The sequence below is a fragment of the Oryctolagus cuniculus genome, chromosome 9 (assembly GCF_964237555.1).
Source record: "Oryctolagus cuniculus chromosome 9, mOryCun1.1, whole genome shotgun sequence".
Lineage (NCBI taxonomy): Eukaryota > Metazoa > Chordata > Mammalia > Lagomorpha > Leporidae > Oryctolagus > Oryctolagus cuniculus.
Genome location: NC_091440.1, coordinates 133,730,605 through 133,756,522, shown reverse-complemented (window position 1 = coordinate 133,756,522; position 25,918 = coordinate 133,730,605). Strand labels below are relative to the sequence as shown.

General features: G+C 46.4%; 1 protein-coding gene across 36 annotated transcripts in view; it reads right to left on the bottom strand.

The window, feature by feature from the left end:
- Positions 1-4,414: 4,414 nt before the first annotated feature.
- Positions 4,415-25,918, bottom strand: part of PPHLN1 (periphilin 1) — a 104,939-nt gene continuing 83,435 nt past the window's right edge. For all 36 annotated transcript variants that reach the window (XM_051850946.2, XM_070049674.1, XM_070049675.1 and 33 more), the window contains one exon: positions 4,415-6,336. In XM_051850946.2, the coding sequence (XP_051706906.1) occupies positions 6,142-6,336 (195 nt within the window). In that variant the 3' untranslated portion in view covers positions 4,415-6,141. The remainder of the gene's footprint in view (positions 6,337-25,918) is intronic.

Here is a 25,918-nt window from a genome sequence, read left to right as displayed (position 1 = left end):
CCGCCAGGGAGACCTCGCGCGGCTGCTGCCCACACACAGCCCGGTGACCAGGAACCGTCCCCGCCTTAGGGGTCCCGGGAGCGGGCGGCGGTACCACCAGCGACTCATTCCCCAACGGAGAAGGATGACTGACCTGAGCATGTCCGCGCGGCGGCACGCGGGCTCCGGCGAAGGACCTGCGGCGGCAGCGCATGCGCAGAGGCCGGGACCCGCGCCCGGCTCTCCTCAGAGCGGTCTGAGGGCCGCGGGCCCGGGAGCGCCACCCTGGACGCCGCGCCTGCGGCACAGCGGGGCGGCCTGCGGCACAGCGGGGCGGCCTGCGGCACAGCGGGGCGGCCTGCGGCACAGCGCGGGCGTCCCGCGCGCTCTGCGATGGCCCCCGCACGCCTGCGGGGAGGCTGACCCGAGTGGCGAGTAGCGGCGATGCGGCCTCGCCCCTCAGCACGGACCACCCCCGAGACACCGAGGCGCGGGCGGGAAAGCCGCGTGGGCATGGCCGCGCCCTTCTCCCTGGCCCTGCCGTAGGCCGCGGTGGGAAGCTGCCAGCCGCATGCACGGACCTCGGATCCTGCATGAGGAGTTTCCGAGACGCGGCCCGGCGACCTGGCTGCTGTGGGCGCCCGCCTCTGCGCTACCGCCAGCGGCCCACTGCGCCCGAGGGGTTTTCTAGAATACTGCGAGGCAGACATCGTAGACGGACGGGAGCCGCGGGGAGAACGACAAAGCGCAGCTTGGCTTTTCTTCGCGGCTTTCCTAGAGCTGATTCCACGTGCGTCTCAGGACAACTCCGTCACTCGCTAGCCGGACCCGCGAGGAACAGCGAGCTGCCATGTACTGGTTCTGACTGCCCACAAAACCGCTGGCCTCACCAGCTTTGGGCTTCAGAGGTAACGGATTTGAGGAAAACCCTGGCTTGGCCACTGGCTAACTCCACAGCTGTGGGCATGACCTTTGACAGTAAAAAGAAGAAAACCTCAACAGCAGAAGTATTTTCTGAGCCATGAAACACCAAAAGGCTCGTTTGAAGCTTGCTCAACTAGCAAAATAACAGGAAAGGACGGTCCCTCACGGAATCCTATTTAGCTAAACCTGAAATAAACGCATCGTAAGCCACATCCAAAATACTATACTAGACTGTACTCTACAGAAAAGCAGAATGCAACATTAAAACAAAATTAATGGGAGAGGCCAGCATTGTGGGGTAGAGGATAAAGCCAGCATCCTGGTTTGTGACCTGTACGTCCCCCCTTTGATCCAGCTCCCTGGTAACAGCCTGGGACAGTGCAGAACATGCCCCAAGTGCTTGGGCCCCTGCTACCAGGTGGGAGACCTGATAGAAGCTCCTGGCTTTGGCCTGGCCCAGCAATGGTCTTTTCGACCATCTGGGGCTTGAACAAGCAATGTAAGACCTCTGCCTTTTCAACTCTTTCAAACAAATAAATAAATCTTTAAAATAATAAAACATTTGAGAAAAAACTTCAAAACCTTAGGCGACCTGAGTCATAATGACCTAGTGCTAGCACACCATCAATCTCGGAGTACACACAGCTCCGGAGTCACGTTGTGTGCTACAAGTTGCACAAGGCTGTTAACATTTGTCACGGACATCACACTCAGTGTCGCTCCCCGTCTTCATGGGGGAACGACACTAAACCCTGCCTAGGCTTCATATCCGAGTCACGGCACCATTATGTCGCTCCCCGTCTTCGTGGAGGAACGACACAGGACCCTGCGCTGTTCTTTCGTCTGCTCGGCCCTCCCCGGGTTTGCTGCTGGTTCTTCCCGGGTTGGCTACTATCCCTTCCACCTCCGTGGAAGGGCAGTTCCCCCTGGCCGCTTTCCCCACTTCCGCAGGGGAGCGGCACACCGCCGGCCGGTTCTCTCGGGGGCTGCACGGGTTCCCTTAGATGTTCCCCATAGATGTTCCTGGTGCATGCCGTCTCTCTCCTCCTTTATAGTCCTCCTCCGCCAATCCTAACTCGGCTGCCCACACGCCGAGTACGCTGCTCTCCAATCAGGAGCAAGTCCTACAGTTTATTAGCTGAACTGGAGGCAGCTGTGCGGAAGCTGTTTACTTCTCTCCCAGCGCCATATTGTGGGAGAGCAGATGCATAGAATAAGTCTTAATTTCAGTAACTTAGTCCAGTCCGGATTGCTCCCCACACTCAGACTGAAGGGCTCACGCAGGGGGCCGGGGAAGCCCTCTGTGTAACTGGTCAGCCCCATCCCAGGATCAGCTATTCCAGCGCAGATGCAGGTAGTCCTGGTCACCACCACCAAGAGTAATGCAGCCTGAAGCCTAGACATTCCTGCTGCTCTCACTGCAAGTTCAGCACTCCATTTGCGGCCCAGGCTTCTTCTGTCTGGTGGTTCTGCAAGAAACAGCCTGTGTGGTGCTACGGCTACTGCTTTGGGAAGGTTGACAGCACAGGGGAAGCACTTCCACTATCCAAAGGGTCCCAGCCTGGAACCAGCAGGACACTGACGCAAATGCCAAAGGGAAAACTTAGCTTCTCACACCTGACTACGAGGATGTGCCAACAGGCCTGTGACGTAGCTCTGTAACTCGGTATCACCTGTCCGACCATGCACATGGGTGTAGACTCTGGTTAACAACCTTAGAGATTGGTACGAGCCCGCCGCAGCTATTTTGTTGTTCACTGGCTTGGGTGACAGAGTTTCAGTAGGGCTGGCAGGATGCACACCCACGAACGTCAGTCTGCAATCACACTACTGCCATTACTCAGGAGCTCTGGGGGCAACCAGAGCACTTAAAGGCAGAGTCACCTGGGGACTGGGAGCCAACCACCAGTACTTCACCTGACCACCCAAGAACTGTGAGCCTACCTCGGCGCTCAGGATCCGGGACTGGGCACGGAGGTACAGCTGAAACCAGGATGCGTGAGCAGGTTCAGGGCTAGCTAGTGGCCAAGGGCTACAAGAGATCAGTATCTCTGCCAAGAACACTGCCCTCAGAGTGTTTTCCAATTCCAGTCCTCTGCAGAGGGGGAAAGCTGCAGCATTCAGTCCCCTTCATGCTCTGCTCTCACAGAAGGGGGAAGTGTTTATTACTTGTCAACCCTTAAGAGCTCACACTGGGAAGATTCCTGCAACGAAAAACAAAGAAATGAGAAAAACAAGCAAGTTCTCTAACAAGTTCAGTGTGCACTACACAGCAGAGAAGCTACTCAAAGCCGGAGCTGAGGAGTCTGCCTTCAACAGTGCTTTGACGAAGCAGCAACAAGACCGAAGACAAGCAGAAGCAGGCTTCTAAGGTGAGAAACCTCCAGGCAGGGCAATGCATGCAATCAAGCCTGCTCCAGCCTCCAGGAGCTGACATGCAAGTTTGGTGAGGGGCGTACACCTGGTGGTCAGGCGGGGGAAGCAGCAGGCAGCGGCAGAAAGAGCTGTTCTCGCTGGGCATCTGTCCTGCCCGAGGCAAGCGGGCAAAGGCAGAGGTCCCCTGCACTACTGAGTGTCTCCTGCCCACCAACCTTCCTATTCTGGAGACATCCTGCTTCCCTTCCCCACTTTCACCCAACCAACCTCAGCCCCCTGGCCTGCACCCGTCCTTACACCACTCTCTCCTCCTGGACTGCTACTGACTCCCTGTGTTTGCCAGAACAAATCCTATACCTTCAGGACACAGGGGTGCACTGTCACCCATGACCTTCCAAAGACAAATAATGAGTATCTGTGACCTTCCTACCCAACACCGGGTCAACAAGAGGCCCTGAGTACCCGTGACTTCTCCAGCCAATACTGGGGTGGTGAAGACCAATGTTGAGTATCCATGACCTTCCAGACCAACACTGGGGTCATGAAAATGGATATGCGCACCCAGGACCTGCCAAACCATTGAGGTCATTGACAGCTAAGTTTACGTTCTTCAGGAGTTACTACAAAGACAGATCCTTAAATCTGACAATTCTTTTAAATTAAGATTCATACCACAATTATTGTGAACCACTAGGTCAGGCACTGTCTTTTCTTAGCTGTTTTTCACAGGTTAAGACTCCACAGTTAGCACCCTCAGAAGCACTACATGAAAAAAAATAAAAATAAATAAGGTATCTATTTGAAAGACAGAGTTAGAGAGGCGGCGGGGGGTGAGAGAATGCGAACGAGAATGCTTCCCTCACAAATGGCAGTAATGGCCAGGCTGGGCCAGGCCAAAGCCAAGAGCCTAAAACTCAACCTGAGGTCTCTGTGCAGGAGGCAGAGCCTAAGCACGTGGGGCCATCTTCCGAAAGGTTCCCGGGTACATTAGCCAGGAGCTGGATGGACAGTGTGGAGCAGACAGATGGGAACCAGCACCCACATGAAATGCTGGTGTTACAGGCGGCAGCTTAACCTACTGTACCTCACTGCTTGACTGTGTTAGGCTGGTAAAGCAGGACAAAAGACAATCTCGTTATTTAAACTCAGTTGCTTTATTTTGCACTTTTAAAATTCACAAACCACTTTACAGTATCTGTTTTCCTGTTGATCATCGTGGGCTTTGGAGTCAGACAATGACAATTTTATCACTGGGCATACTAAAAACAATGGTTTACAAGCGAATCTCTGTAATTCAGAATGCTTTGCAAAATATACAGTGGTACACAACTGAATTGCCCTATGCTAAAATTAGGATTTAAAAGGCAGCTCAAAAACCCCTGAGGGATTTAACACTGACACCCACAATGCTGGCAGTGAGCTATAAACAGCTATAGGTGCTACATGGAATTTGGAGAAAAGGGAGGCGGCAGCATCTGTTACTGAGACTTCTGGAGCTGAATGAGTTCCCACTGTCACTTGGTAGCTTCTCAGGCATCATGTTTAGGTCAGCACAACATTCAGATGGCAAAAACAAAGATCCAAGGGGTGCACGCAGCAGACTTAAAAACTCACTGTTGCCCTCAACCAGCTTTTCCACTGATGGAGTGGCCTAACACACATTTTGAGGCACCCATTATAGGTTCGGTTAAATTATCCACACTGCTATTCCCACTGTATTGCAACTTTTATATATTCTGGGGTAGTTCTTTTCATACTTTCTGTAAACGCCACTACAAAGAATGGCTGCACTGGAAGAGAATGGAGAGGGAAAGGAAGGAGAGAGAGGATGACTGGCTGGTTCAGTAACAAACATGATTCCTAGGGCTTCCTCACGGGCGCCACAAAATGATGTATTCTGTCTCAGTGCCAGCATGAGCTGCAAGTGACCAGCAATGAGGGGACTGTGCGAATGCTCCCTGCTGGGGAAGGGCCAGACCACCGACTGCAGGAACGCACTGGAGCTCGGCACCACCTGTGAGGAACTAAGAACTCCTGCCAGCCCTGGCAGAGACAAGGAATTGTGGGTAACCCAAAATGGTCTCACTGTGGGCACCTCATCAGTCACCTTTGTTTTTGAAGTAGGGAGTATGGGCCTATGGAGGAAAGTAAAACCCTGCTACGTCGGCATATTCCAAATACATTTACTAGTTAGGGATTCTCCACTTCCAAATACCCTTCATCCTTCACCTCACGCTGCCTTCCACGAGTCAAAGAGCAGTGGGAGTCCTTGGGACTTTCAGGATGATATTTAAGACGAGACACCGAGTCCAATCAGGGCAAAAGAAAGGGATTTTATTCTGAGGTGCCTTGCCGAGATTTCAAGTACTCTGTTTTGTCACTGAGTCAGAATTATTAGGACAGTACACTTTAACATACACATAGTCCAAGGAAAACAAGCAAGACTCCAAGAAAACCGAAAGTCAGAATTCGAACGTTCTCGCGCACTCGGGAAAGATTACTAAGGCTGAAGTGGAAAATCTGTGAGCTGTGCCTCACACTTCAGGGACCAAACAGAAAATCCAGTGTGGGAAAGACAACGCAGCGCGAGTGAGGACAGCACGTGCCTCCCAGGACTGCACTCTCAAAGCCTGAAAACTTAACTGTCCCAGCACCACCTGGGGACAAAGAGGCTGGAAGAGCGGCTCTGCAGGTGGATGGAGACTATTCCAACTGAGATGTTCGGTTTGACATCTTTATTTGATACGGAAATGTGGTCAACTATCATAGAGTATGTCTCTTCACTGCAAAAATTCCATATATTAAGGATTTATACAATCCAGGGGTGGGGGGTCAAGAACACTTTTCTGAGGGTGAGGTTTTCTAAAAAGGCTCTCCGAACTCTTGAGTGGAAGTGTCGTACTCTGCGATGAAGTGCTTGAGCTCCTCAACACACCGCTCGCCTATCTCGTGTAGATTCTGCCGCAGTGCAAACTGTATGGACTTCTCTAAAGAAGGATCTTTCTCAATCAGCATCTTGACAACCATCCCGAAGGTTTCACAGTCTTGCCGGTAAACCTACAACAGAGAAATACATGAGTTAGCTTGGGGTGGAACAAGGAGCCAAACACGTCATGGATGGGGCTGGCGGAATCATGAAAGGATGCCACCAACAGCTGAGCCCCTCTCATGCTGCTGCAGTCATGTAAAGCTCCCTCTGTGAGACCTGAGGAGACTGTGCCTGAGAAAACCCTGGCGCACCACAGCACGCAGTAAGGGTGTGCAGGGTGGTACCCCTGGGTCTACAGTGTGGGCTCAAAGGCCGTCTGAATGGCAGGGAAAGACGTACCAATGGCTTGAAAAAAAGTGTGACTCCCTTAACTTTAGATCCTTTGTTTAAACTGCTCTCTGCATCTCTCCTTCTTTTAACTCCAACTTCCAAATAAATAAGATTTATTTATTTAGGGGCCGGTGCTGTGGTGTAGCGGGTAAAGTGGGAAAAGCGGCTGCCTGTGGCGCTGGCATCCCATTTGGGCACTGGTTCAAGTCCCAGCTGTTTTACTTCCAATGCTGGCCCCTGCAAAGCAAGGAAAGCAGCAGAAGATGATCCCAAGTGCTTGGGCCCCTGAACCCACAAGAGAGACCCGGAAGAAGCTCCTGGCCCTGGCACCTAGCTCCTACCTAGCCTAGCCCTTGCCGTGTAGCCATATGGGGAGAGAAGCAGAGAACGTAAGATATCTCTCTAGGCCTCTACATCTTCTTTTCTGTAACTTTCAAGTAACTCAATAAATCTTTAAAATATAATAAATATAAAGCATATAATTATATAATAAATATATAAAGATATAAATAAGTTTTCTTTTTATTCAACCCCCGGAATGCTGAAACCATCTTTTTAGGGGAAAAAGAAACTTTTCAAGTTATATTCAACCACAGTTAAAGTCACAATAGTGTTATCAAAATAATGTTAAACACATGGGCATTCCCAAACGTGTACACACATGTATGTACATATAAACACAGACATATTCTATACATTTTCCCTTCAATGTGCACCTATCTTCTACTTGACCTCAGTAATGTATATATTACTTTATCAGTGGCATATAGGACTATTTCCTGGCCGGCACCGCAGCTCACTAGACTAATCCTCTGCTTGCGGCTCTGGAACCCTGGGTTCTAATCCCGGTTGGGGCGCCGGATTCTGTCCCGGTTGCCCCTCTTCCAGGCCAGCTCTCTGCTGTGGCCAGGGAGTGCAGTGGAGGATGGCCCAAGTGCTTGGGCCCTGCACCCCATGGGAGACCAGGAGAAGCACCTGGCTGCTGGCTTCGGATCAGCGCATCCCGCCGGCTGTAGCAGCCATTGGAGGAGTGAACCAATGGAAGGAAGACCTTTCTCTCTGTCTCTCTCTCTCTAACTCTGCCTGTCAAATAAAAAAACAAAAGAAAGAAAAAAAAAGAAAAGAAAAAAAGCAACTTCATATTGTTTATTCTCCAAAAAAGGAATTCACTCATTTTAAAAAGCTTCAGAAATCAGTGATTTGAGACAGTGCTTAGCTTATGATGGTTTTTATTCTCCAAAATGGTCACTACTAGTTGCTAGTTGTTAATGACTGCAACTGTATTGTTAGATGTCTGTGAGATTTATTTGAATGCTTAAATAGTTATGTATAGAATAAACATTTTTCAAAATTATGATGAAATTTACTGATGCATGATAGCTCTTGAGTTTAGTTCATGAATTTACGCCATCTTCATCCTGAGGTTCCCATGACCCAGACCGGTATCAGTATTGTGGTAAGCTAACTTAGCACACAGGACAGCCCTCACACCACGTGCTGCTGGCGTCGGGAAGGCAGCGCAGCACACCTGCTCTAACACACAGCGCACCCACGTCAAGCGAGCGCTATCTCGGGCTGAGCCAGAACCACAGAACCAGGATGCTCCAGTCTCAGCAGGGTGCCTTCCTGGTCCAGCCAGCCCACAAAATAACGGCTCTCACAGCAGACCGGGCCTCCGCAGAGCACTGTGTGGGTGGCCCGCGGTGTACAAGCTCCTCTGGAACAGATGCACTGGCGGAGGACAAGGTTACACTGTGAAACAACCTGCAAATTCTTTCATGTAAGCCTGCTTCTTACCAAAGCTGTAACCTTTCCTTAAGCCGATTTACAGAACATAAATATGATATAAGTCTGCATATAAAAAAGAAACCATAGTAAAATGTTTATACATTTATTTAAAGTGAAAACTGTTACCCTAGGAACAAAATACTTTAAGCATTCAATTTTTTTTTTTTAATTTTAATTCCTTTTAAATTCATCTGTTAGGGTCAGAAATGTATTTTTACATTATTTGATAAGAACACCTAGAACTGTGGAACCATTTAGTAGAGCCATCCATTAGAGAGTAAATTTCTAAAATGCCAGGTTAAAATGTACTGGTTGGGCATCAGACAGGAAGCAGTTAGTTTTCAAAAAAGGAAGACCTCACCCTCCAACACGTGGAATACAAAACCCATTTCCGAAATCTCTTCCACGGTGAATTCAATCCCCAAACAGGAAGGGTGTAGTTATCTGCGGGAGCTTGTTTGCTTATGGTCCAGAGATGGAAAGACACTAATAATCCTCAGATTTGCTATCTACGGGCCACACAGGATGATGTTCTTGTCGCTGCTATTGTTCTGCCTGGACCTCATGGAAATGAGCAACAGGTTGAAGTGTGGGTGGGGTCCACACACTGCACAGAATCTGAGCTGACTTTGCCAACACAAGGACAACCCTGTTCAAATGTGGCTTCACACACTCCTTTCTCATAGTGGCCTGTGTCAATAATAAAATTCTGGCAGAGTACTTCTAGGAATAAAGGAATGTGACAAAATAAACTATCAAGGTTTTTTCTACTCATCATGCAAGAGTATCAAATTCAATGGCAAATTTATGCTATGGAAAATAGCTTGTAATTACAAAAAAATTCCTCTGCAACATAATTTTACTCTTATCTCTGATCCCACAAAAAACAACAACCATCTCGCCTGAGCTGCTAGAAGGATCTGAGGTTCAACTGAAGCCTATCTAACGCACGCACCACAATCCCACAAGAGCAGCTGAGATGAACAGTGGGCCAGGGCTGCACTATCTATCATGGAACCACTTACGTCAGGGGCTCCTTAGTGATCCCAGAGACCTTAGAAAGTTCATGCAAAGTGGAATTTAAAAAACTGCATATTTTGGGGTGTTGAAAAATTTTATATTCCATGTTGTTTTTTCAATGTACGCACTTTCCATGAGCTTGTTGAAGACCCCTCTTATATACAGTCATTGGAAAAATACATAGACACTGTATATTTAACTATAATTTATGCACTATTACAAGTTAACAGGTTAACAGGCCAAGACACAAACAGCCCAAACAGCTGGGAATCCAATGAGAACTCTGTTCCCTAATTTGCTGATACTTCACCATTTCATGTAATTGCTTTTATCTCAACTCATTTGATTCAAATGCTGTCAGTCCGGCTTCAGGAGTTATACCCTAGACTGACACTTACCCAGCACAAATGAGACGCAGAGAGTTTAGGGAAGGGAACACGAACAGAGGAGTATTTCAAGAAGAGGCTTATTAATCACTGTGAGTGCTCACTCCACAGTTGCTGAAGGCAGAATAACGCTGTAGGAGCTCAGAGTGGACAGCTCAAATGTCAGCTTCAACCAGAGAAAACATTAAGGAAGATCAGGAACCAGGAGTGTGAAGGCAAAGGCATCAAAGAGTTTGTAAAACAAGGAAGCAAACAACTGTCAAGAACAGATCAAAGAAGCCGGCAATCAAAACCCCCTGTCTGGAGTTGGCAACTATCAGGTCAAATGGTTCTGCATAAGAGCAGCTTAATGGTATAGTGGGGATTACCAAATAGCCACCAGCCTGATTTCAAACATTAGTGGCCACAATGTGATTACTGGACAGTGCAGACAGACCATTTCCATGAATATATAAAGTGCTATTTAGCAATGTTGTCAGAGAGGACTGAAAAGTGGCCAGAAATGACAGATGGCTGTCATACTAGGTGTGGACCTGGTAAATTTAATAATACATACTTGGCAACTGTTTTACCATTAAAGTGGGAAAGGAAGCAAAGCACCTTTAAATGGGCACTATGAAATATAATTAGTATCTGCAAAACGTTCTACAACTTGTTGACAAAAGGCATATAAATATCGAAGTTTAAAAACACCCATAATCTGTAATATATTGATGAAGTTGGGCAAAATGTGACAGCACACCAGTGTTAAATACTAGAGACGAATGCAAACCCTCTAATTTGGCTGCATAGCAACACAGAAGGTGTCAAAACGCCTGGAAGCTATACACTGCTGCTGTGTTGGATTAGAAGAAAAAGCCATCTATGTGCCTTCTTCTCAAAGCAACTGCCCCAGTGGCTCTGAAAAGCATAGTTCCAGCAAGATTTTTCGGGGTGCCAAGAAGTGTTCTCAACCATCGACCTTCATTCTGTGCGTGAAATTATTACAACTATGGGACCGGCGCTGTGGCACATTGGGTTGATACCCTGGCCTGAAACACCAGCAGCTCATGTTGGTGCCGGCTCAAAACCCGGCTGCTCCACTTCCAATCCAATTCTCTCTCTCTATTGCCTGGGAAAGTAGCAGAATATGGCCCAGGTCCTTGGCACCTGCACCTGTGTGGGAGACCTGGAAGAAGCTCCTGGCTTCGGATCAATGCAGCTCCAGCCGTTGAGGCCAACTGGGGAGTGAAACATCGAATGGAACATCTCTCTCTCTCTCTCTCTCTCTCTGCCTCTCCTCTAACTCTAATAAACTTTCAAATAAATAAATAAAGAAAGAAATCCTAAAAAAAAAAAAAATACAACTATGTAGATGAGTAACTGCAAAATAACAAGTGAGTGTAAAAAGCCTTAGGAACCAACGTGTGTACAATTCCCACACATAAATCCAGATCAATTCATAAATTCACAAGATTCCACCAAAGATGAATAATCACTTAATCGTGACTTTTTTCCCATTTTGGCTTATTTCAATAACACACTAAATAAATAATAAATAATAAATAATTCCAGTCTACAACATATTTCACTGATGCCTAAACTAGTTAACCACAGAAGTTTTTGGTTGTTGTTGTTTAGGTTTTAATTGAAGAGGAAAAGAGATAGAGAGATACCTCATCCAGCAAAGTACTCTCCAAGTTCTGGCAATGGCTGGGGCTGGGCCAGGTTAGAGCTGTGGACAGGAACTTAATCCAGGTCTGCCTGTGTGGCAGGCACCCCAACAACAGATTTTGCTTACTTGCTACAGATGGTGTAAGCGGGTTTTACATCAACCTCCATGTACTGAGGACAACGGCCTGCTCTGAGGACAGAAAGATGTCAGCTGACCTTCTGCACTGGACTGCAAGCTAGCCTGCCACTCAGCAGAATGGCACACTGGCAGAAATGCCAAGGTAGCAGCACAGATCTGTTTTCTCTTTCATGCCACTGCAAATCCATCAAAGATGCTTTCCAAGCCTCACCCACACAGAGAGACAGGTTATAACTTCGCATGGTGAAAGCTACACAGTCCGCAGTTCTCAGAGTTTCCACTCAAAGTACAGCTTTTGCTACCCATGCTGGAGAAAACCCTACCATATCTGATTTCAGCTCCCCACACGCAGAAGCCAACAGTGGACTCAATCCCGTATCTGCCAGAGGGACTCGTCAGCCAGAAAACGCACACTGCTACCCCAAGCACTGCCAGGCTAAGGTTTTCACTCGAGAACAAAGAATTATGCACAACTAATATAAATGGCAAGGCTTCATTTTTAACAACAGGAGCTGCAGCTTCAGATATGTTAAAAGCAGGTCAAAATCAATTAGTATTTGAAACAATTCATTATTTCACTCTTTTCTCTAAAGACATGATGTATAGTGCAGAGTCCATAAATCCCATAACATATGAATGGAAATACATATTATCAAGCTGCTACTACTTTTATAGTCCATAATTTTATAGTAAAATCTACATAATAATAACTTATGACTGACTAGTCCCACTGGCATTACAAATACAAACTAATGACTTCACACATGGTAATAAAGTTTGTCCCTTCCAACAACCAGAGGAATACTCTGGCAACAGCACCCCCAACTCAGGCTCATGCTGGACCAAGGATGTCTTCCTCACTGTATCTACGGGCAATGGTGCCCGCCCCACTGCATGCTGCATGTAACAGGAGGTGTTAACTCAACATTTACTGCAAGTCTGAGGAAGCAAGGGCAACTCTGATAACCCCCGGATGCCTTTTTAAGATGGAATTTACTTAAAACTAATAATCCAGTCAAATGAAACGCATATTGCTTACAGATAACTTTGAGAACTTGAACATTACTGAATACTGAATTACTCAATTCTTCTGGCTAGAAATTAGGAGGGCAACATTAACTGGTAGTTCTGTAACCAAAAATTCCACTGGACTCCTGAAAAATCTATCCAACGGTCACACAAGTTTTCAATACAATATCTACTATATTCATTAAAATTAATTTTAACAAGGTGAGCTATTAGGTTAAGTTACTGTTTTCATGCGGGGTTTTGTTTATGGTTGATAGTAAAATTACTGAGACTGGAATTTTGAATAAATTTTAGGTAAGAATAACAGGAAAAGCAGAAATAAAATCTGTTTGGATTAGCAGCACGGACGATTTGACTAGTTCACATGATATGAAAGGCAAGAGGTGGACCCCTGCCCCGTTTACTGTGAGAGCCAAAAGAAACATCAGACTGCAGCGTCCCCTTTAACCCTTCTTTGTACAAGATCATCACCTGCTCATGTAAATACAGCACAGACAGGAACTTTTCAATTCAACACACCCTGGGAAAATGCATTAAACCATTGCTTTCCTCATGCACACACGTTTCCAGTGTCCTACAACAACAAAAAACATAAAGCTAACACTATGAATGCTAAGAGTTATTTATATCACAGTATTTAAAGGTCTAGAAATTCTCATTTATGGGTAGGACTTCTTTCCTGGACAATGAATCCTCTGTTTAAAAATGCTAAATTCTTTTAAAATTTTCCAAAGGACTGGTATGCAGGAGTGCCCAACTGCTAAAACCAGGTTTGCAATCAGAGATAGCCCCGAATCTACAGGATACGCTCAGCCACTGTCCGTTGTTTTAAAAAATTGCTTTTGGGGTCAGCGCTGTGGTGTAGCAGGTAAAGCTGCCACTAGTAGTGCCCGCATCCCACATGGGCGCTGGTTCAAGTCCCAGCCACTCTATTTCCGATCCAGCTCTCTGCTATGGCCTGGGAAAGCAGCAGAAGATGGCCAAGTCCTCAGGCCCCTGCGCACACCTGGGAGATGCGGAAGACGCTCCTGACTCCTGGCTTCAGATAAGCCCAGCTCTGGCCTTTGCAGCCATTTGGGGAGTGAACCAGAAGATTAAAGACCTCTCTCTCTCTCTGCCTCTGGTAACTCTGCCTATCAAATGAATAAATAAGTTAAAAAAGTAGTACAGGAGTGCAGTTGAATTGGAATAGTGACTTCTAATGCTCTATAAACTAGAATAACCATGGTTTATAAAAAATAATTGTATATGTCGCTCCCCCTCTTCGTGGAGGAACGACACAGGACCCTGCGCTGTTCTTTTGTCTGCTCGGCCCTCCCCGGGTTTGCTGCTGGTTCTTCCCGGGTTGGCTACTGTCCCTTCCACCTCTGTGGAAGGGCAGTTCCCCCTGGCCACTTTCCCCACTTCCGCAGGGGAGCAGCACACCGTCGGCCGGCTCTCTCGGGGGCTGCACAGGTGTTCCCCTTAGATGTTCCTGGTGCATGCCGTCTCTCTCCTCCTTTATAGTCCTCCTCTGCCAATCCCAACTCTGCTACCCACACGCCGAGTACGCTGCTCTCCTCCAATCAGGAGCAAGTCCTACAGTTTATTGGCTGAACTGGAGGCAGCTGTGTAGAAGCTGTTTTCTTCTCTCCCAGCGCCATATTGTGGGAGAGCAGATGCATAGAATAAGTCTTAATTCCAGTAACTTAGTCTAGTCCGGGTTGCTCCCCACAGTATATTTCAAAACAGCTAGCAGAGATTATTTTTTTTTAAAGTTCATGGAAAACACAAAGATAAATGCGTTGCCAAAAAACTGAAATCTAAGCAAAAGAGCAGAGCTGCACACTATGAAGGTGAGGCAATCTGAAGATGTGAACACAGCATGTGTGAAGTGACAGAGCACTCCCCGGGCAGGTGACAGGGGAGCGCCACACCTCCTCTGTGACCAGCACCGGCTCTTAACTCAGCCACAGCGCAGCAGAGTGCACCCGGGAGGCTCCTGTGCTCAGAAACTCAGTTTTTCTAAATGGCAGTTACTCCAGTTTCACAGAGCAGCTACAGCACGACGTCAGAAGTCACATGCTTCCCCACAGGGGCGGCAGCGACCATTCCCTCGCCCAGACGGAAATCGGGCTGAACTGTTTCCCCAGACTTCCCATCACTGCACAGACAAATCACACAGTGTTCAAGCTTCCAACTCAAGTGCTCTGTACATAAAAGTCAACCATGAAGGCCTTGGGAAATGAGCTGCTCACATCCACAGACATGCCACAATAGGAAGGAGAAAATACAGAAAAATACCATAGGTAAAATCAGCTCAAGAGTGAAACGCAAAATAAGTTTTATTTTTCATTTACACTCCACAGCATAAGCACAATTTAAGTACATTGCAATCTTCAAGACCACAAGAATGACAACAATCCCAGTGTTTACATATTTTTTTTTAAATTCCCAAGAATGTAATTACTTTAGTAGGGCAAGCTGTGCATCTGAAATTTCCAGTTTTATTCTGCCATAATTTAAAGATTATCTGACAGGATCTAAACTGTTCTTGGGATGCAATGGAAAGAGTAAAGAAGAGGGTGACATCTTTGGGAATAGAGCCCCAGGTCTGGACTATGTGTGTTTTCTAAGTGACATGACCCACACAAAGCAACCCGATACTCAGACACCATGCAACAAACATTTTGACAACCTACTGTGTGCAGAGTGTATAAGCAGTGAAAAAACATGCCTTCGTAGTTGACAAGCTATGATTACATGACAAAATGAATAAAACACAAATATATTCAGGGACTTCAAAAAGTGTGTTGGAAAATGGAATAAAAAGATAAATTGGAAATCTATTCACTGCGTTCCAAATCCACATTTCCCATGAACTTTTGGAAGGGCACTCTGACAGCTGTGGTAAGCAGTGCAACACCAGTCGCTTCACTGGGGTAGGAACCACAAGGATCGGTCCAGGGGCACAGGTCTGCTTCAGAGCAAGCAGCCAGAAGAGAACTCTGCACTGAGGTCAGCCCAGAAAAGGTGCCCGGGGCAGGGAATCAAGTCCCTGAGGCCAGGACGGCTGCACAGCCACACAGGGGGTGAGGGAGAGGCGGCATGCAGAGCCCGCAGGCCCCAGCCGCCACAGGGGAGAGCCTGGACCATCACTGCAGGTACAACAGAGAAACCATTAAGTTCAACAGGGTTACAAGTCAGGAAAAAACTCTGCAACATTCTACCGGGCTAGGACAACTGAATTTCAGAATATTCCACAGCACTCCCCTTTGCTCTAAGTTACTACTGTTTAGTGCTATGAGGTGGAAAATTCTAAAATATGCTTGTCATTTCCTGACTTGGCTTGGGGGGGAAAGGTCAAAAATTTAAAAATTAGGGTATTTCCCCCTCTTCTTTCTCTCCTCTGAGCAAGGCATTATGCACTATGATCAACCTCTATACTGAGTCACAAAGAAAAGCTTAGCTTTTTTCATGGCCTCTTCAATGCTGAACTGCACCACCTCTAGTTGCTGAAGAACCTGGGCAACAGAACGGACCCAACTTCCTGGCATAAAATAATCACACAAAAAGTAACTGGTTTTGTCGGTAAAAAATTTTTTTCAATAATCACCGCCTCTGCCACCCGATCAGTGAGCACCTGGAGTCACTGAGGAACACTCAAGGTGCCCGGTGTCACCCAGTCAGCTGCGGAGCAGCCATCAGCTGCCCTCGCCCTCGCCCCCTCCGGATGCTGCCCTGGAAAGGGTCCAAAGGGGCAGGCATTTCATCTGCTGTGAACGCCTTAATCTCGCTGCGTGACTTCCATATCAACCTAAGACCGGCGCCTTTTCCACCCAACTCAGGAATTCCCAGAGCCGACAGGACCTCCCTTCCCTGTATCTCATTTCACCTGCTCTTTCCCAAAACTTATCTCGCCTCCACCTCAGGAACGCGGTCCCCTTATTCTCCCATCCCACTACTCCAGGGTAGAGTTTCTCCCTTCTCAAGATTAGGCCCGGTTGGTGCTACTCACACCACCTGACACCACCGGCTGCCTCACCTATCCCACCCGTTTGTTCACAGCCTTCCTCATATCCACCCCACCCCCAAGCCTCCTCACAGGCCTCCCAGACGACGGGGGGGGGGGGGGGCAGCTCGTCCACTCTTCCTCACTTTCATGCACCCTGATGCACTTCTGCCATCACCAATCTAATTCTGGCTCTCATTAGCCCTCCTCTCAGAAGGAATCAAGCATTTCTCCACAAATCAACCAACCTTCCAAAAAATACTCAAAATTCATCCAAAGATTCTTCTGCCTATCAACAGAATTTATGTTTTTTTTCCTCCCTTGCAATCAAAACTTTCAACAAAGGATCCCCAATCCATCGCCTCAAATCAGGTCATTAACCTGGCTGCTATCTACAGAATCAGGAAAACACAGTCAATAATTACATTCTTTTCCACCTGCCTTAGCTTCAAACCACTTGGGGGTCGATCCCACTAACTAGGAGGGTCCACAGCAAATCTGAGTATTAAGTGCTGAAAGTGAACTGCAGAACAGCACGGGGACAGAAACAAAGCATACATGCCTGAGTTGTACCCTCTTTAATAAGACTACAATCAGCAGTATAGTGACCACCTGAGCTTTAGGAATTATATACTGTACCCTCAAATCTGAAGGGGTCACTGGAATCTCCCAGATGTGTAGCCAGCTGGCAGGAGGGCAGGCGGCCTAGGAATCCTCAAATTGGGATGGCATCTAAAGCAAGAACAGTCTTACAGGAACTTTGCCCTTTAACGTGTAGGGCCTGCACCAACTGAAGGGGTTAGCACCAGCACAGAATGGCACTGACACGGTCGATCAGAAAACAGAGTACGTCCTTCCAAGGCCTTTATGCAAATCAAGACAAAGTTCCTGAGCAGGTTAGTCTATAACTTTTCAGGTTCCTACTAATTTATCTAATCTATGAAGTTACTGCCATAAATGGCATGGCTGGGGAGTAGACAGGGGAGTGAGGGTTATAGAGATTTAAAAATACTCGCTTAAATTAAAAGAATGAAAAAAATAAAAATATCCACTTAAGACACGGTTACCTATAACGAAGCTACTTGCAATTGCTCGGTGTTCCCCATAGTTCCATTTTCCTACTTAAGCTCAGGCCATTCCGTCTATACTACCATCTTTTACCTCCTGCCTCTACTGACGAGTATCGAACCTGAAATTCAAGGGCTGGATCTTCAATCGCTGCTCCACAGTGAAGCTGGTTCTCCTGGTCAAAACCAAATTTTCAACCTCAGCTTCAAGGCAAGTGAGCATCGCTGTGATTATCGAGAAGCAGTCATGGCACTGCCATTTCTATGATAAACTTGGAAAAAATAATCACCTGAGCTTTCCAAACACATAAAATGAAGACAGGGGACAGCACACCACATTTCCTAGAAAACTCTCCTGCCTCAAAAAACTCAGAAACCGTTCTTTCAAATGCATAGCTCAGTGACCACCACTGTGGGGCAGTGTGCTAAGCCACTGCCTGTGACACAGGGTCCCGTGTGAGAACCCCACGCATCCCTCCTGCTCCCCTCCCCCAGCTCCCTGCTCATGAGCCCGGGAATGAACCACTGGATGATCTCTGCTCTCCGTCTGTCTGTCTGTCTCTCTCCCTCTCCCTTCCTCTTCCCTCTCTCTCCCTCCCTCCCTCCCTCCCTTTCAAATACACAAATAAATCTTTAAAAAAAGATTTTCTTATTTATTTGAAAGGTAGAGTGACAAGGAACCAGAGTAGCAGGTTCTCCATGGAAGTCCCCAACCACACTCCATGTTTACCAAGGGAAGAAAAAAACAAAACTAAACAAAAAAACAAAAACAGAAACAAACGGAAAAGGGAGAAATGTCAGAGGTGGAACACACCAAGAATAAAAAGCAAATGACAACAGAATTGGCTCCCAATAAACAGTCTTTAAATAATCGACAACTGATTCCTAATGTTTAATATCAAGCTACCTTTAAGAAGATAACAAAGATTTTCTTAGTACAGTTTTTAAGAAGTATTATTTAAATGAATTGTGAATACAATGGACTCAGTTTGCAGCCAACACAGACAATTTTGTAACAGTTAAGATGACAGCAGATGATGACAGAGGAAGGGGAAAAGATGAGAGCAACTAACGTTTCACAGAATCCTAAGGAGAAAACACTCAGCCTTCGATCTAAAACAGACCAGACACTGAAAGAGCAAACCAAAGGGAAAATGTTAAAATCTCAAACTCACACAAAACAAGTAAAAAGTCTCACATTAAACATTAAGTGTTTTGATAACATTAATAATAATGAAGCAAGCAAGTGGAAAAACAAAAATAAATATTAAAAAGTAAGAGGCAAATAGCCCAAGGTCCAACACTGAGGAGAAAGCCAGCCCTCAGAGCTAAAGGTAGACAGCAAACGTGTTACAGAACACTCACCGAGTGGTTCCAAAGCACTAGGCACTCAAGGCTGCAAACCGACCACAGACCCACCTGGGATGTTCAGGGCAGAAGGGGCTTTTGTGTCCAAAGGGCTGTCAGTCCCAGAAAGGACTGGGAAGGAACTGGTCTCTTTAACAGAGGAACAGGCCCTCAGAGCAAGACACCGAGTGGAGGCAGCCAGCATTCAGCGCACTGAGCTATTCACAAACACCCTGAGCACTCAGGGTATAGAAAACGACGTCCACGGGGGGCTGTTCCCTGGGGACACTGTTGCTAGCCCCTGCCTGGGTCTAGTCCTCAGGGGTTGTCCACAGGGGGCACCATTTTTGGGACAGTCCTAATGGGGCTCCACAGCTGTACTATACTCTATTTTATGTACAGGTAACCCCGCAGCAGGGCCATCAAGCTTCTTACAGATTTACATTAAGTATAAAATACCTCACCTGTAAGTCTAAAGACTGAGATGATTGGATATTTACACAGGATACAAACTGTCTGACAAAGAGCATTTCTAGATGAACTTCCTTGAATGGAATGCCTGAAACTCGTAATGCAGAACAAGCTTCTGCGGCCTCAGCGTGACCAGTATGATCAGCACACTGTCATGCTCAAAAGCTTTGCAGCTTCATCAAAATGAACAATTTGTTTCAATTTACTTTGGGAATACAGAGGCAAATTGTAACGACCATTCCACACTACATCTATATATGCAAAGCCTGAATGTGCAGCTGTGTAGTTGGGAACAGGGACTGTTAAGTACTGTAAGGCAGTCTTGATGTCTAGGAAAGATAATGGCACAAGCCGCACTTTTAACAACACTTGTTCCTTGCTCTGATAAAGCAAAACAAAGGATGTTTCTATTACATAGGGTGGGTAAGAAAGACTGATCAGGCACTCCAGACAACGATGCAGCTGCCACTACTCCGAAAACAATTTCATTTTATCATCAGAGGCTGTAAGCAGATTCTTTCCCATGTCCACACTTCCATCAACATTTTCCATAAAAGTGTACATGTGACTAGTCTTTACTTCACCTTAAAAGTAAAACAAAAACAGCTCAGCATATAATGAAAGAGCAAACCACTGGGTTGGAATCACAGGCCACGGACAAGAGCTGCAACCTGACACCACAAAAAAGAGGCCACAGCCCAGTACCAAGTGAACCTGCTCAGCACGGCTGGTTCACTCCTCTCTAAGATGGCTGCAAGGACTTGGAATGCTCCAGGCTGAAGTCAGGCAGGGCTCCAAGTACTTGAGCCAGCTTCTGCTGCTTTTTCCAGGCCAACAGCAGGGAGCTGGATCTGAAGTGCAGCGGCCAGGACATGAACCGGTGCCCACAGGGGATGCCGGCACCACAAGCATCAGCTTTACCAGCTATGCCACAACACTGGCCATCTACTTTCAGTGTTTCAAGAAAGCACTCTCCGTACTGATTTCCACGGGGGCAGCACTAATTTACATTCCCACCAATAGCGATCCCCATGCTCCACACCTTCTCAACTATTTATTGCTGTCTTTTGAATGACAGACATGTTGACAGGGGTAAGACACTATCTCATTGTGGTTTTGACTTGCATTTCCTAATGACTAGTGATTTTGAGCATTTTTTCATGTATTTGTTGGCCACTTTTATTTCTTCTTTTGGGAACTGTGTATTCAGGTCCTTTGCAAATTTCTTAACTCGACTATTATCATTGTTGAATGTCTAAGTTGCTGGCACATTCCAGATATTAATCCTTTAATGGATAAGCAGCTCCCTCCCAAAATTTTCTCCCATTATATGTCTCTTCACTCTGTTACTTCCTTTGCTGTGCACAGCCTCTCAGTTTGATAATACCATTTAACTAGCTTTGCTTTTGTTGGTTACACTACAGGGGTAGTTTCCAAAAACTCATCACCTCCACCAATGCTTGAAGTGTTTCCTCTGTTTTCTTTTTCTTTTTTTTTTTTTTTTTTTGACAGGCAGAGTGGACAGTGAGAAAGAGAGACAGAGAGAAAGGTCTTCCTTTGCCGTTGGTTCACCCTCCAATGGCCGCCGCGGCCGGCGCGCTGCGGCCGGCGCACTGCGCTGATCCGATGGCAGGAGCCAGGAGCCAGGTGCTTTTCCTGGTCTCCCATGGGGTGCAGGGCCCAAGCACCTGGGCCATCCTCCACTGCACTCCCTGGCCACAGCAGAGAGCTGGCCTGGAAGAGGGACAACCGGGACAGAATCCGGCGCCCCGACCGGGACTAGAACCTGGTGTGCCGGCGCCGCTAGGCGGAGGATTAGCCTAGTGAGCCGCGGCGCCGGCCTTCCTCTGTTTTCTTTTAACCACTTCATGGTGTCAGGTTCTACATTTAGGTCTTTCATCCACCTTGAGTCAATTTTTCTATGTGGTGAGCAGTAGAGATCTAATTTCATTCTTCTAAATATACATGTCCAGTTTTTCACCGTTATTGGTCAAGAACAGTTGACTGTGTATATGGATTATTTTCTGGCCCCTCTATCCTGCTCCACAAATCTGTGTGCCTGTCTTTATGCCATAATATTTAATACATGCAGCTCTGTATCCTGCTTTGAAATCAGGGATTGTGATGCCACCAGCTTGATTTTAGTTGCTCCAGATTGCTTTAGCTATGCTGGGTCTTTTAAGAGATCTATTTATTTATTTGAGAAGCAAAGTTACAGAGAGAGGGAGAGATAGAGAGAAGTCTTCCAAATGTTGGTTCATTCTCCAAATGGCCGCAACAGCAGGAGCTGGGCGTATCCGAAGCCAGAAGCCAGAAGCCAGGAGTTTCTTCTAGGTTTCCCACGTGAAGAGCAGGGGCCAAGCACATGGATCATACCCATGAGATTAAAAGGGAGCTGAACTGGAAGTGCAGCAGATGGGACTCGAACCAGTGTACTGCTCATAGTGCTGCCCCTAGTTCTGTCTGATTCTGTGAGGAAAACCAGTGATATTTTGATAGAGAATGCACTGAATGCGTAGACTGCTTCAGGACTTAGGGGTGGGGTATCTTTCACTGCCAAAGGACATGTGGAGATTTATAAAATCATCTGCCAGCCATAGAAAATTATCAACTTAAAAACCAGCCTGCTACAGATTTACTGAATTTAGACTCTTGCCTGTGGTTGCCTCGTCGGGGACAGACCAAATGATTTTACAGGCCTTATACAGCCTATGAGCCAGACAGTCCCCATCTGTTTTAAGCAGTATGAACATTTTAAGAATATTAATTCTTCCAATTCATTAGCAAGGAATAACTTTCCATTTTCTGTGTTTCTGCCATCTTAATGATTTCCTTCAACAATGCTTCATAATTTGCATTGTAAACAGTTAACTTCTTTGGTGAAATTTATTCCTAAATAATTTTTTTGGCAGCTACTGTGAATTGAATTTCTTAATTCCTCTTACAGTGACATCATTACTGGTATATAAAAATGGCACTATGGGGCCGGCTCTTCCTGCAGCGTCAGCATTCTGTATGGGCACCAGTTTGAGTCTAGGCTTCTCCATTTCTGATCCAGCTCCCTGCCTGGGAAAGCAGTGGGAGATGCCCCAAGTCCCTGGGCCCCTGCACCCAAATGCAGCACCTGGAAGAAGCTGCTGGCTCCTGACTTTGGATTGTCCAAGCTCTGGCTATTGCAGCTATTTGGGGTGTGAACAAGGGAATGGAAGACATCTCCCTCTGTCTCTACCTCTCTTTAAAATCTTTAAAAAAAGAGACGGAGAGACTTGAGGGACTCACTTCAGTTCTGCACGAATGCTTTTATAAAAAAAAAAAAGGCATTGTTTTATATCTTGATTTTGTATTTACAGAAATTAAATGGCTTCGGATCAGCCCAGCTGTGGCCATTGCAGCCATCTGGGGAGTGAACCATCGAACAGAAGACCACTTTCTCTGCCTCTCCCTCTGTCTGTAACTCCACCTCTCAAATAAATAAATCTTAAAAAAAAAAAAAAGAAAAAAAAAAGAAAGAGAGAGAGAGAGAGATGTCTGAAAATGTCGCCTCTGTTTGCACAAACTTGGGCTCTTCAGTGAGCTCCATGCCTAAAACTCAAAACTGCATGTCACAACCCACAGTCATGTGATACGACAATATTTAACCAAAATCCTTGAAACTTCCCTCATTTTTTTTTGACAGGCAGATTAGACAGTGAGAGAGAGATAGAGAGAAAGGTTTTCCTTTGCCGTTGGTTCACCCTCCAATGGCCGCCGCGGCCAGCGCACTACGCTGATCCGATGGCAGGAGCCACGTACTTATCCTGGTCTCCCATGGGGTGCAGGGCCCAAGCACATGGGCCATCCTCCACTGCACTCCCAGGCCACAGCAGAGAGCTGGCCTGGAAGAGGGGCAAACGGGACAGAATCCAGCGCCCCGACCGGGACTAGAACCCGGTGTGCCGGCGCCGTCCCCCTCATTTTCAATGTAATGCTTTAAAGAAAAAACAATGCACCTTTTCTGAAAAAACTACTTGACACACATATTCACACACTCATCTCCACCCTTGGATAACCATGATCCTAATGCACATGTGTGCGTGCATGTGTGTACACGTATGTGCATCATATCCACTTATCTATACACTGCGGAAAATCAGGCAGCTAAGATTTCCAGATGAGAAGAAGCTCTGTTCAATGCATAATCGCTGGGACTTTTCAGTTTTATGCTTTTGTATGGCTCTTCAAGTGCAGCCTCCATGGCATGGCCTGCAGTGTATTTAACATCAAATGAAAACACGTGCATCTGAGATGCAACTAGGACTCTAGGTATAATCTCTTATTTTTTAGATTTGTTTATTTATTTGAAAGGCAGTTAGGGAGGGAGGGAGGGAGAGAGAGAGAGAGAGAGAGAGAGAGAGGAAGAGGTCTCTCTCCAGATGGCCTCAATGGCTGGAGCTCCACTGATCCGAAGACAGTAACCAGGAACTTCCTCCAGGTCTCCCACAAGGGTGGGCCACTTCCCACTGCTTTCCCAGGCCATAGCAAATGGCTGGACCAGAAGAGGAGCAGCCGGGACACAAACGGGCATCCACATGGGATGCGGGCACTGCAGGCAGTGGTTTTACCCACTCTGCCACAGAGCCCAGTGAAATCAACTGTTAGTATTTAAAATAACTTCCGATGTACTTGTTTCGATGTTTACATAATAACACAAGAGCCAAACTCATTCAATAAACATGTAAGAATGATGCATTTCATTGTACTTAATTACATCTTAATTAATAAATAACAGGAAGAAACTTCTCTAAACGGCATACTAAGGTGGAAATAGCTCCCAACCTTTGGGCACATCAGAATCAGTACTAAAAAAGCAAAGCAAAGCTCCCCGCATCTTCAATTCCTTGTCATCCTAGGTAGGCCTGACAGAGCAACAGTTAGCATTACCTCGAAGCCAAGCTTCACGCGCCAGCTCAGACTCAGTGAACAAGATTTGAATTTTAAAAAGATCCAATGCGCTTTATGTGCATATTAAGCTCTGAGATGCTCCAATAACTACTCACCAGAATAGCTGATTGAAATCCAATCTACTTTTGAAAGCTACATAGACAAAAGCAGGCTTAGAATACAAACACTGCACCTAAAGAGCAAAGCAGTCCTTTTGAAGACTTTTCATGTTAAGTACTGAATACCAGAAAGTTCCAAGAGTTCAAGTAAAGTCAGTTTTATCCCTGCAGGTGCAACAGAGAGAAGAGGAACATATAGTGGGCGGGTGGGGCACAGAATGATTCAATTCCTGTCACTCCTTCCAAGAGACAATTTGGTAACAAAATTTCTCACTGGTCAAACAGCAAGCAGTGGATACACTTGCAGGTAAAACACAGTAACAATAAGTGAAGACTTGCAGCATATCCTACACTTCCAACAAATTCATGCCAACAAGTGAGCCAGAGGATGAATCAGATGTGATTTTGTGGGTGACCTCTCTCTAGGAATTGGTGTGAGTACAGGAGGCTAATCCACCAAAGGACTTTCAAGTAAAAGCGCAAGATTCAAAATGACTCACCTCTAGCAATATCCTATTTCAAGATTGCAACTTGGCATCCCTGGTTTAAAGATTTCGGATTAGTGTTCTTTGCCATATCTGATTACAATGTGGGGTTTTTTTTCAAATATCACCTGCATATTGACCTGGACTCAACTTTTATGCCCAGGGAAGAAAGGTAACCACTACATGGTGACAGACACAATCCACCCACATCGCATCCCCAGGTGTGAGATTGATGCCACCTACCTCCCTAACCAGGCTCTTAAACATCAAAGACCATCAATGAGCATTTGTATTACTCCAAAGATTGTCCTGGAGATTTATTTTGTATTGCAATAATGTCACAACTTAGTGACTTCCGTGGAACTCAACAGCTGAGCGACTATTTTGCAAAAATTCTCAAAAATCTGTATAATTTATCTTTAAAAAATCCATAAATATACCTAGTTGATGAAATAAGTACAAAAAGGAGCTTGGGTGTCATATTAATATCTACAAGTCTGTATCTGCCAGCTTAATTTGTTGCTGTTGACTATACATGGCTTTTCAACTTATTCAATATTTAAACACAGGAAGTTTATTTGTTTGTTTGTTTGTTTGTTTGTTTTGACAGGCAGAGTGGAAAGTGAGAGATAAACAGAGAGAAAGGTCTTCCTTTTGCCGTTGGTTCACCCTCCAATGGTCGCTGCGGCCGGCGCACCGCGCTGATCTGATGGCAGGAGCCAGGTACTTATCCTGGTCTCCCATGGGGTGCAGGGCCCAAGCACTTGGGCCATCCTCCACTGTACTCCCTGGCCACAGCAGAGAGCTGGCCTGGAAGAAGGGCAACCGGGACAGAATCCGGCGCCCCGACCGGGACTAGAACCCGGAGTGCCGGCGCTGCAAGGCGGAGGATTAGCCTAATGAGC